Source organism: Monodelphis domestica, chromosome 7 (genome assembly GCF_027887165.1).
Source record: "Monodelphis domestica isolate mMonDom1 chromosome 7, mMonDom1.pri, whole genome shotgun sequence".
Taxonomy (NCBI): domain Eukaryota; kingdom Metazoa; phylum Chordata; class Mammalia; order Didelphimorphia; family Didelphidae; genus Monodelphis; species Monodelphis domestica.
Window position 1 is genome coordinate 76,344,293 of NC_077233.1, and position 13,055 is coordinate 76,357,347.

A 13,055-nucleotide genomic window follows, 5' to 3' on the forward strand; every position below is an offset into this window, starting at 1 on the left:
ATTTCCTGTAACACAGCCCTGCCATCCAGCAGGTAAAACAAGCCACATACCTGCACACACACACACACACACAACAGCTGCCAAAGGATTCCCTGCCCTTTTGGCTAACAAGACTTCCTAGCACACCTCTGAGGCAGTCAGATAAAGCAAACAGCACCAAAGGCAGAAAAGGAGGACTGATGCCTTTTCTTTGCTCTTTTTTTGGATGGTATTTCCTCCTCCCAGATCCCTCCCCATTTTCATCTCCGGTTGAACTGCTTTTGGACACAGATGAGTGACCCATTCCTGTCATGATTCACATTTTCAGGAGCTCCCCTCCCCGGCCTGCAGCTGCCTGGGGGGAACATTCAGGAGAGTTCATCTAAGATGATCACTTTACCAATGAATTAACGCCTCTTCCTTCTTTGCTTTCCTGAAGCTTTGAGATTTCAGTTTGAAAGTTATTTGAAACTCACCCCAAAAAAGAAGCTCTCCTGCCCTCTGCTGGTACAAATACTCTTAGCAATTGACCTAAAAAAAAAAAAAACAAAACCAAAACTACAGACTTGTAGAGGCAGAATGAGAAAAGATTAGTCTGGGAACCTGGATTCCAATCCTGACTCCAACCATTACTACTAGCTCTGTGAAAGTAGGCAGCTTAGTTGTTCCTTGGGACCTTGGTTTCCTGATCCTTACATTAGGGTTGATAATATAGGGAATACGTCTTTCCCAAGAACAAATGGCATAAATGGACGTAAACCACTTTGTAAATGACTTTCATTATTATCATGTCTTTGGTTAGTGCCAATGTTGACTTTTTTTTAACCATTTTCCCCTGCTTGTTTTCTCATTGGCTACTTTTTTTCTAGTTCTTCTGACCAAAACTCAATCTGAACCTTCTCTGGTCTATCAAGGTACAGTAAAGGAAAACTTAAGATGACAGCTGAGCCCTGTCTAGGATCTGCTTTTGCACGGCTGTTTTAGAATGCAGCATTTGGGTGATGGCTGGATAGTGTGGAACCTAATGAAATAAGACCGTTTGTCATACCTGTGGGTGCTGGTGTGTTGTAACTGCATCCTGATTGATTACATCCTTTCCTGATTTCCTTTTTGAGGTGTGTGTGTGGGGGGTGTTAAATGGGGGGGTGGAGAATCCATTCTGTGAGAATCTGCTGTAGAGACTGCATCTGCTCATGAATGAAGCTCCCTTGGAAATTGAACACTTCATGAGTCATTGACACGCCATCCCCACCAAGTAGTTGTAAACCATCAGCCCAGGGCTCAGGTCACCCAGACAAGTAGGAGATCAGTTTTTCCATGTTCTTACCTCCTGTCACTGTAGATGGAACTTGGTGCTACTGAGGATCCACACCAGCCTTCCCATCTCAGAGTTCACTGTCCTTAAACTTTTTTCCTTTGTTTTAGTTTGTAATAATTAAAAAAATAATATTTCTATTACCCAGATATATATAGATATTTTATAAGTTTATTAGGAAGGGTAGACAATCATTCCTAAGTAACCTGGCTGCATGGAGCCTAGGCTGCCAGTTTCTTCCTCATTCCCCCTCACCTCCTGCACTGTCTCTTCTCCTCACAGTTCCCTCATGGTCTTCTCTTTGGTCTACCCGATTCTTCCCCAAATCTTAACTTTTATTGACGTATAGAATGCACACCGACGCAACCCTGGCACAACTGTAATATGTCAGAAATGTTTGATAGACGAGTTCAAGAATTTAATCTCAATTTTGTGCTTATCCTTTTGTTGGTTCTCTTTGTGGATGACTAGAATACTGAAATCACAGAGAAATCCTATACTTGCCTGTGCTGTGGTACCAGACTGCTTTTTAGAATTATCTTTATGAAAAGAGAAAAGAGGTCTCTTGGTACAATGGAAGGGGGATTGAATTAATAGTTACAGTGTCTGGGTTTGGATCCTGAGTCTGCTGTTTATTTCCTTTGGGTAAATCAAGTAAGTTGTTTATCCCTCAAGACTTTAGTTTCCTTCTCTATAGAAAGAGGGGTTTGTGAGATTTCTAAGTATCTTTGAGCCAAAAAGAAAACCATAGTTTTGGTCTCAGCAACAGTACCCTAGAGAATCTGTGAGTATATGGTACATGTCTGCCCATGCTAGCCCACAGTTCATCTTCCTAGTTTCACACATTTTGGCTAATTTAAGTTTTCTTTTTAAACACACACACACACACACACACACACACACACACACACACACACACACAGTGTCAGTGAAATAAAGAAATCAAAATGCAACCCAAAGGTTAAATTAATTTCATTTAGATATACAATTGCTTTATAAACTAACAGATCACTAATTCAGGTCAAATAGCTGGGAAAGTGTTTAGTCTGAATTAGTTACAGAACAATTGATGATATACAGTTAGTCAGCAGACCACTATCAAGTGTGTACTATTTGCCAGGGCCTGGATTAGGTGCTGGGGAATATAAAAACAGAAATGAAATCCTCCTGCCTTCACGAAGATTTTATTTTATTGAGAGAGACAGGTATAAGCACAGTCTGAATATATTAAAGTAACTAGCAAGATCCATTTGAGGGTGAGTCACAGCTGGGAGCATCCAGTTAAAGATCCATGGTGGAAAGATGGAGGCAAAGTCAAGAGACATGAGGAAGTTTGGAGGAGAAGGAGCTGGAGATACTTATGGGACATATGGTGAGACGTCTAGAAGACAGTTGGTGATGTGGGCCTGGAATTCAGGAAAAGTGACTAGAGCTATCTGTAGAAATTTTTTAAACTATTTTTCATAGAGAAAGCAAAAGTTTACCCTTCTGACCATTCCTTCTTCAATTTACCATCAAATTTGAATTCATATTCAAATATTTAATAGTTTACTTTTCACTGCATACAGATAATTATTTACCCACTCCCAGGAAATCGATGTCTATATGGCCATGTCAAAATCCATTAGGAAAATCCGAAGTTACTTTGTCTGCTTCCTGAAACTGATTCCTCTGGACCAACTGCCCAGCCTGAAAGTCACCCTCTCCCATGTCCCACCTCTCCTTCAGAAGCCAAAGCTGTTAACCTAAAAATAGACAAAGGCTGTTTTATCGCTACAGCTTAGTTGAAGCCAGAGCCTCACGGAGTTGTAGGCAGTGGTTTTATCAAGCAGAGGGTAATTATGGGGATAAAACAAAGTACCCATTGCATCAGGAGGCATATACTGTTTCTGATGCTAGAAAGTGTCTGAGCTTTTATCACTGGACCTAACCCAGACCCAAAAGGCCTTCTGACTCCTTGACCCACTAGTGTCATGTCACTTCCCTAGAGAGATTCACCTTTAATCATCCCATCCTTTCTCACTGGAAGTTTCTTTAAATGGATAAATGAGTGACCCTACATGGACAGTGTTTCCATGTTATTTTACTATTTTTTAAATCATCAATCAAATTATTTTGTCAGTTATTTTGTGACAATTATTTTGTCAATCATTAAACATTTATTAAGCACCTATTATATCGTATGCCTGGCATAGTGCTAAGTGCTGGGTTTACAAAGAAAGACAAATAGCAACCCTTGTTCTTGAGGTGTCCACAAACTACTACATACAAACAAAGACACTGAAATGAAGAGGGATCAAGAAAGACTCCCTATCGAAGGTGGAATTTTCACTGGGACTTAAAGAAAGTGAAGGAAGACAAGAGGTGGAGATTAAAATGGAAAGCATTTCAGATTAGTGAAAATGTCAGGAGTAATCAAGAGATGGAGTGTCTTCGTGGCTGTGGGTGTATTTATAAATATATATGTGAACTTTATAAAATATCATTCAGTTTTATTTTTATTTTATTTTTTATTATTAATGCTTTTTAAAGTTATATATCTTTAAAAAAATATTTTCCATGTTTACATAATTCAGTTTCTTTCCCTTCCCCCTTTTATTCCCCCCAGATCCAATAAGCACTTACACTTGGTTATACAAATATTATCACTCATACCTATTTCTATATTATTCATTTTTGCAATAGAGCAATCTTTTAAAACCAAAACTCCCAGTCATATATCCATATAAACAAATTATATCATTCAATTTCAATAAATCCATATGTATTTAGTCTGCCCAATCAACATTTATTAAGAGCCTACTATGTTCCAGGCACTGATAAATCTAACAAACTTTGATAATAAACAAGTCACATAAGTTGTCTCAATCTCAATTTTCTTCATCCTTAAAATAAGGGGGGGGGGGCATTGTAGTCTACAATGCCCTCTAAGACTCACTTCTCTCTCTCTAAGCTTTGATTCCATGTTTGAATAAAAATGGAGATGAAGACCAAACTTTTGATTGCATTTGGTATAGAAAACTCATACATGAGGAACCTCTTTTCACTAATTCTGATTGGACCTTCTCTGTAACTTGATTTTAGAGAGATACCTGGCGCACCAAAAGGTTATATTATACATCAGAGGTAGGACTTGAACTCTAATCTTCCTGATCTTGAGGCCACCTTTCTATCCAGTGTGCCATCCTGGTTTTTTTTTTCTTTTAATTAATTAATTAAATAAATAATTGATGCAGCTATTTAGTACTTGAGAAGCAACATATTTTAGGTTTCATCATCAGGAAGAGATGACCTCCAGACCCTAATTCTGACACATAATGGATAAGTCACAGGCTTTCTTTTTTAAGGGCATAAGTTGCTGAAGAGTAGCAATATGCATTGATAGAGTTTCCTTATTGACAATTCCCTATACTTACTGGTCCATGAAAATTCCCTACACTTACTGGTCCAGGACAATAAACAATGATTCAAACTGTACTATTTCATTGTGGTACTAGAATAACTTTTTTTCATAAAACTTTTGTGTGTGGCAGCTCTTTTTTCTTTGTATGTCCTGGAAAATTCAGTTGGGATTGTAACCAAAGAACTTGAAAAAAGATATTGGAATTTGAATGATTTGTTTTCTCTTTAGGTGAATTGACATAAAGGCTCCTGACTTCCCTGTGCAATTATACATATATATGTGAAATTAGGAGCTCATAGTGAAAACATTAGTGCTATTCAGATAATGGTTTTAGAAATGTACACATTTGCCTTTTCCTCTGGGATGTTCGTGAACTTTAACTTTGCTAACAATTTTTTTTTCCTTTGTGCCCATAACACTTCTAACTTCTGGCATGAATTCCAGGGGGTATAGAGGCAGGGATAAAATACCCCTTAACCCTGTTTGGGCAGGTTAGCATCCTGATCATTTGAATTCTAAAACAATAATCTCAAATTGGTGGATTGAGGCTCTGGCTGCTATAAACATGCAGAGAGGCAAGCCTCCTACGAGAAAAGCCATTTCCTTTTCCTTCTTTCTGCTCGCCCTAGTTTACTCTTCAGTAAAATGAGGATAATAACTGTTCTTTCTGCCTCCCAGGAGAATTGTGAGACTCAGATAAAATGACTAAGAAAGCACTTTCAGAGTGTGATCTATAGAAATATAAAGGTTTGATTTTTTGTGAAATACTATATACAATATTAATAGGGAATTTTTATAGTATGGTATAAACTATGAAAACAGAGAAGCTGTCTTCATAGCTCCAAAGCACTTGATTTAGGCTCCAGCCACCAAGGTCTAAGGAGAATTCAGCCAAGCTCAGCTGTTGAAATAACTAGAGGTTCTTTGCCTTACAAATCAAGATATTGGCGCATCTGTTGCACACATATCACAGTATATTAACAGTAATGAGGAGTCTCATGTACCTTTGGCAATATTAGAGAACCTAACAAAAAAAAAGGCTGAATATCTAAAATCTTCCATTGGATTTTAGAATGCTTAAAATTTTTAACACGGTTACTTTTGGCAAGGATTATCCAATTATGATGACAAAAGTATTAGAAGATATTTTAAGCCATTCTTTCCACTACTTCCCTGAGATGAAGAAAGAGAGAGCCCACCAGAGAATATAATCATGGAAGAAAAACTGTTCAGACTAAAGTAGATCAGGGAAGAGATTTGGTAATGGATCTGGTAATGTAGGTCATGAAAGTTTCTAATTTCACAGTTTCTGATACCATCAGTGTTATTCTCTGAACTGAGGAGCAGATTTTTTTTTCCAAATAGAAAGTGTTGTTGTACCTTCTATAATTAAGCTTCTTTGATCCCATATTTAATTCCTGAAGCATGGCACCTCCCATAGTCCCTAGGGTCTGAGAAATTTCTATGCAGAGCACTATTCACCCCTACCTACCTATCCCCTCAAATTCCTTTCCTAAAAAATTTTGTTAAAGATGTTTAACTTATAGGGAAAAATATCCTGCTTAGATTTATATTCCTTCCTAAATAAGTTTCTAAGGGATTAGACAGCTATCACTAAACTACTAATGCAAGCTAGCTCAATTAATACCATAATTTCATGTTTTTCTTTTCTCTCCAACTTGCATTTTTAAACCTTAGCATTTTATGAAGTCCCACATCTTCAGGATTTAATGAGAAATAACTGTCAATAATTTAATTATTTTCAGAAACCTCTAGAAAATCATTGGGCAGTGATGCTGTGGACAAAGAGAAGAAGAAATTTCTGGGGTTTTTCAAAGTCAGTAAAAGAAGCAATAAGGTAATAACCCAGCTGCCTTTCCTTGAATCAAAATAAATACTGTATGTTCTATACTCTCTTAATTTTCAAAAAGAGTTATTTATTTTTCAGAAAAGTAATTCCTTGAGGTATATATTAACTTATAACTAATTTATAAAATGTGATTTGCAGATCAGTTTATTTATGATTTCACAAATAACCCCAGGTGTGAAAACATCTTGTTTTTTCACCTATGTGTTAGAATCGAGCTTGTATAAAATTTACCCTCCCTTTTTAAATTGTGAAACTAAAGAATGTGATCATGTAACTCCAGAGCCCTTGATTTGTGACTCCAGGCACCAAGGTCTGAAGAAAAATTTTTTGATTATTGAATTATATTTGCCTAGTAAACGCTTCCTTTTTTGTGTGGAATACAGTCCATATCATTAATTTTTTATAATATTAAATATTTAAAAATTTTGCATTTTGGGAATATTGTTGTGAAACTTTACAAAGTTAATATGCTCACACACTAGATGGCTTATTTTTTTTTAAAGAGTGGATTTGATAATTCCATAAGAAACACATTTGTTTTGTGGTATCACTTATGGTCTATGTTAAGCTATTAATGCTTTCACAACTAAGAAACATGGTAAATATATGATCTATAGTCAGTATAACTTGTGTTATTTTCTTCAATATTTATGCTTTCATTTACCCCCATTTTTCTTTGTCAAAAAGACCAAAAGAGAAAATACCAAAAAACAAAACAAAATAAAACCTTTGGGGTCACTTGGATGCTTTCTTTAACACCTCAGTTTTGCAGTTAACTTTTCCCAATGATAAGCAGTTGAGGTTTTGAATAACAAGGCATTAAAAAGCTTGTAAAGATCAAAATAAAGTCATCATTCATTTCACTGAAGCCCCAAATTTATTAGCTTATATTGACAAAGAGATGGGAGAATTGGAGCATTTCCAATTCTCCTCTTTATTGTTTTTAAAAGAAATTTCTTCTTAACTATATTGGAAACAGAAATGAGAGATAGCGAAGAAATTTTTGTAAAATTTATTGAATTTTTGTAAATTTTATTGTAAATTTTTGTAAAATTTGTAAAAAAATTTTGTAAATTTTTATAAAATTTGTAAAAAAATTTTTTGTAAAATTTATTGAATCTTTATATCTATTAAGTTCTCTTTTACCTTTTCTATGGGCAGTATTTCTGGTATCTTACTAATTAACTTCTTTCTGTTATTTTTGTTTAAATCGTGCCTTCTTTCTTTTTTTCTTTCATTTAGAGTGGCTCTTACTTTTATTGAATCAACCTTTATTTGCTTCTTTCATGGGGAGAGGTGATACTGTATTAAAATCCTGCCTCAGACACTTTAACTTTGTGACCCCAAACAAGTCACTTAACCCCTCTAACCCTTGATTTCTTCAGCTCTAAAACACATTATAGTTATGGTGAAAAATACCTACTTCTCAGGATTGTTGTGAGGATCAAATAAAATGATATGTGGAATGCTTTACAAAACTTATAACTAAGGGTGTACTGATAAATATTTAACAACTGGCTTTCTGGGGGAAAAAATGTAAAGGCAACACACCTTCAAGTTTAATCAGCATTATCAGTATTCTCTCTATCTATCACTTTCCAAAGTCAAGACAATAAATCAAACCAAACCCTGTTGTAGCTTTGTCAAGGTGTAAAAGCTCACAATAAAAATTTAACATTCAGCTTTTGTGAGCCAGTTCAAGCTGGCTTCAGCATACCTCTGCTTCTATAGCACCCTACATGGATGCTAGCATTTTAAAATTTGTTTGATCTTTTCCTATTGGCTGTGTTTTTTGCTCTCCTCCCTTTATACCACTAATTTCCCTCTATTTTCCCCACTTCTTTTGTGTTGATTCTCTTTTGTGTACATGTGTTGACTGACTGTTGGGCCAGCAAAAATGTTTTACACTCTATAAAGTAGGTTAATATAATAATCATGTAGCTCAGTCCTAGGACTCTTTGAAAGCTTAAGAGCACTTTAGATCCAATATCTCATTTGATTAACTGCTCTTATTTCTAGAGTGCTTTCAAAATTCCGTACCACTAGCTCAAATAGCCTTTTGAGGTGGTGAGTTTAGACAATATCCCCATTTTTTACAGGTAAAGAATTAACTAAGAGGCCCAGAGACCTTAAATGAATTAATTGCCCAAAGTTATATGGCTAGTAAGAGAAAAGTCCAGGACTTAAACCAGGTATTCTGACTGTGAGGACAATGCTCTTCCTACTACAATTCTTTCCCTGCTTTTTGATGAGCTTCTGTAACCTTTTGTAACTTTTCTCGTCTTACCAAAATTGTCAGCTGGACAATAGCCAAACAGAGAACTCGGCCCTAGGTGGACCAGCCAGTGGTTTGTTGCACTAAGACCCTAATTCCCTTATGCTCTCTTCTTTTGTTCTATTCTGGTAATGAGTTCCAAAGTTTTGTTTTGTTTTTAAGGTAACCAGGACAACATTAATTTTCATAATTTATCCCAGTAATTGCCAAAAAAATAACATTAATTTCTCACCTATATAGTGGTCCAAGTTGTTTGTGAGGAGATTTTTCAATATCCTACTATCAAAGTAATGGACCATATGCTAACAGTAGTCAGACAGACTCTTCCCTTGCAGTTGAATCAATCAGTTACTATAATCTCTTTATTTTTTACTTTAATATGATGAGTTGGTCTTAAGGGAAGACTTGAAATCTTAGGTAATTTACAAAAAAGTCTAAATTAATATCTTAAACAGAAAAAAATGAATGGCCCCCAAGGGGAGATTTCTTTGATTTATAACATTTTTCCCAGGAGTTTAATAAATCATCATTGAGCAGCCAACCAGGGTTCTGGTTTTTCTACATTAATACAGATGAAAGAAAAACTTGGTAAGAAAAAAAAAGCATATATGTATAATATGAGCTTCTTACTGGCTGGAGGAAAAAAAACAGAAGCTTGGTTGGCTTGTCAATGATACTTTATTGAACTCTTGAGAAAGATAATATAAAGGAAAGAAATTTCCCCCTTCTCCTAGAAGAAGTTTCCAGAGTCATGGGAGCAGCAAAAGCTGCCTTAAAAGACAAATCATAAAATTTGAACCTCAGGGACATCAAGTCCAACTGCCAACTTGTAATGGAGCAAGATGCTCCTTTACTCACAAAGAAGAAGAGATAGAAAGCTAAATGCAGCTAGGGAAAAAAAATAAAACAAAACACTGTAGTTGTATGCCAAAGGGGTAAGTAACTTTGAGCTCCAAATTTTAAAATATTAGCCAAGTAAGTAGTAGTCATGCCCTAATTTTTGAGCTTATTGGTATCTCTTAATTCAACCTTTTATTAAGAGCTAGTCCCCACTGATCCCATGAGAGTGTCTGGCTTTAATAATTTTGGTAGTTTGGGACTTTGATAGTACTTTTATTCATTATTTTGCTGACTGTTTATTTGAGATCTTTAATTTTTTTCACATGATTCTATGGGTAACTTACTTTTTCCAGGCTGAGCAGCATGGGATGCTAAGAGTGGAGAGTGATGAGGATATTTTAAAGTCAACCACTGAAAAGAACTTTAATGTGAGTACTAACCCTGCTAAAAGGTGCTTATTGCTAACCACTCCTCTAGAACTGTCCTTCATACCTGAGAAAAAGGAAAATAAATGGCAGATCACTTAATAGTGCCATGCTGCAGGTTGTTAACTTAAAATACTTAAAATAAAAAAAAACTTAAAAATAAAAAAAAATGTTTAAAGGGTCCCTAGTATACACATGTATGAGCACCCCACCACATACACACACATACTGACCCATGATAGTTTTTTAGCATTGCAGACTGTAATCAAACTATAGAACTCCTTACTGAAATGTCCTAAGCACTTGGATATTGACCTTTCCAAACTAGATGTTAGAGTCAAGCAGATTCAGGGGCATTTTTGCACTGAGCTATCTTCATTATATTTAATGGAAATCGAAGCCTGTAGCATCTGTGGCTTTCACTGGGTGTGTGAACGTCAACCTACAGACATGTTCTCTTCTACCACCACCTCCCCACCCTCCATGAGGCATCCAGTTCAGAGCTCCTCATTCAGGAAGTCTGACTTTCCTTATTTTAACTGAGTATTTACAGTTAGGTCCCAGTGAGTGCAAATAAGCAAACCAAGGAAGTGACCTTATTTTAAATGTATTCCATATTTCCATTGGACTAGAACTACTTACCCTATTTTATGGAATTATAATTTTAAATGGTGCAAATTTGAATACATGCAACCTTTTCATGGCATTTATAATTTAAACCAACCAGAATCTAGCTGCATGCAGTCATTTAGTAGGAGCCAGAGGAAGAGACGTGGTACCTGGGAAATGTTTGAAGAGCGGGAAGATGATCATCCTGCATATTGGATAGGGTTCTTGGAGGCTTTACAGGAAAGAACGAACAAGAAGAACCGAGGACACAATCGGTTAATCAACAAGACAAGTGTGTGCGCTTACATACATGTAAACATGAATACATGTGCACATGCAGAGAGAGAATGCCTCTCTCAATGAGATTAGTCCTTGAAGTGTAAAAGTACTATAGAATTATCTCTTTTCTTATAAATAAGCCAATAAATATGCATTTCTTAAATGCCTTTGTATGCCAAGGCACTGTGCTAGGTGCTGGAGAGACAACCCCAAAATGCAAGAATCCTTGCCCTCAAAGAGCCTATATTCTATTGGAGGGAAATAACATGGACACATAGAAATAAGTACAAACTATGTACAAGTGAATACAATGTAAATTCTCATGTGGAAGGTACAAGGAGGAGAGGGATCAAGAAAGGGTTGCATACAAGGTGATACTTGAGCTAAGCTTTAAAGGAAGATGGGGATTCTAAGAAGTGGAGATGAGGAAGGACTGTCATCCACATGTAGGTTGTCTAAAAGGATGGAGACAGATGAAACTTTGTGGTTAGGAAATGGCAAGAGGAGGGGAGAGACAGACAGACAGACAGAGATGAGAGTGAGAGAGAGAGAGAGAGAGAGAGAGAGAGAGAGAGAGAGAGAGAGAGAGAGAGAGAGAGAGAGAGAGAGAGAGAGAGAGAGACTGGAAGGGTAGACTATAGATACATTGTGGAATTGCTTTAAATGGCAACAGGGGTATTTTTATTTGATCCTAGGGCTATATTGGACATTTTGAGTAGGGAAGTGACATAGAACCATGCTTTAGGAATACCATTCTGTGGTGGAAGATGAATTAGAAATAGGAAAGTCCCTCGGTAGAGAGACCACTTTGGGAAGTATGAGATGAACTTGATTTAATCACTGTGAATAGCAAGAAGGGAAGGGATGTGTGACAAATGTAGAGATGGAATGAACAAGATGGAATAACTGATCAAATGGGGATAAAAGGTAAAGAAAAATCAAGAGAACTTGGGGGTTGTAAACCTGGGTAATTGGAGGGTTTCTAGTGGTCCATTCCATACAAACAGGAAAGTTTGGAAGAGTGGAGGGAATGGAGGAAAGATAATTCTGGTTTGAACATGTTGAGTTTGAGCACCTGTGGGATATCCAGTTTTAAAAGGCCCATTAGGCAGTTAGTGGTGCAGAATTGTAGCTCAGGAGAGAGCTGGGGAAAACCCAAAATGGGATTCTCAAGGTCTCTAGTCATAACAATTAGCATTTAGATGCAATTTATTCCAAATGGAGTTCTAGTAAGGCAAGTTTAAATTGTCAGTTATCTGACTAGACGAGCTCCTAATTTTAAGCCATCTTAAGGAATTGGTGATTCATTATATTCTATCAATCATCCCAGAAAAATACTTCCCAGTAACAAGCATTTAAAGGGAAAATGTTTCTTAACAGTAAATGATCATAATGTACTTTTCTTCATAATACACTTCTAAACTACACTGTTATAAAATGTAGTGATGGAATGAATCTGTAGGGTTTGAAAATAAATATTATATTTCTATAGTGCCATACTAAAGAGGCAAAGAGAGTTTTCGTCAGAGGGGAGTAAATGAGCAAGGCAGGAACACAGAAGACCCTGTTTCATCACAATACCAAAACACAAAAGGGACCCAGTGTTTCTAGCATCATAGAGACAGAACCACCAAATGAAGTTTGTATTTTTCATTCTTTATCACTGTTGTCCTGCCATGTACAGCAGCCTCAATTTGAAGGACCTTAGCAAAGTCTTTTAGTAAGGGAAGCCCTCAGATCTCCTGGATAGGTGCTTCAGATTGTTATAATCGCCAGACTCCTAAAGTATGTTTTTTGGGGGTTCATTCTTAATGTTTATGTGAACATCTGAATTTGCATGCCCCTTTTCCTGAGAGAAGCTCAGTATTAGAACACTGCTCTGAAGGGTTCAAAATTAAGACATGGGATTTCACCGCCACATCAATTTATACACTGATTTACCTGGACCACATTATTTTAAGTTTTACATGAAAACAACAGCAAAGACTGACCTTTCTTGACCCCTTCTAACACTGTCTCATTTTGATTAGCTATTTTAATTTCCTGTTTCATTTGAATTC

General features: G+C 36.4%; 1 protein-coding gene across 9 annotated transcripts in view; it reads left to right on the forward strand.

The window, feature by feature from the left end:
* Nucleotides 1-13,055, forward strand: part of COBL (cordon-bleu WH2 repeat protein) — a 345,155-nt gene that overhangs the window by 129,974 nt on the left and 202,126 nt on the right. For 4 of the 9 annotated variants that reach the window (XM_007500391.3, XM_056804833.1, XM_056804830.1 and 1 more), the window contains 3 exons: nucleotides 849-893; nucleotides 6,464-6,555; nucleotides 10,036-10,110. In XM_007500391.3, coding sequence (XP_007500453.2) covers nucleotides 849-893; nucleotides 6,464-6,555; nucleotides 10,036-10,110 — 212 coding nt within the window. The remainder of the gene's footprint in view (nucleotides 1-848; nucleotides 894-6,463; nucleotides 6,556-10,035; nucleotides 10,111-13,055) is intronic. The other 5 variants (XM_007500392.3, XM_056804834.1, XM_056804832.1 and 2 more) reach the window with 3 other exon arrangements.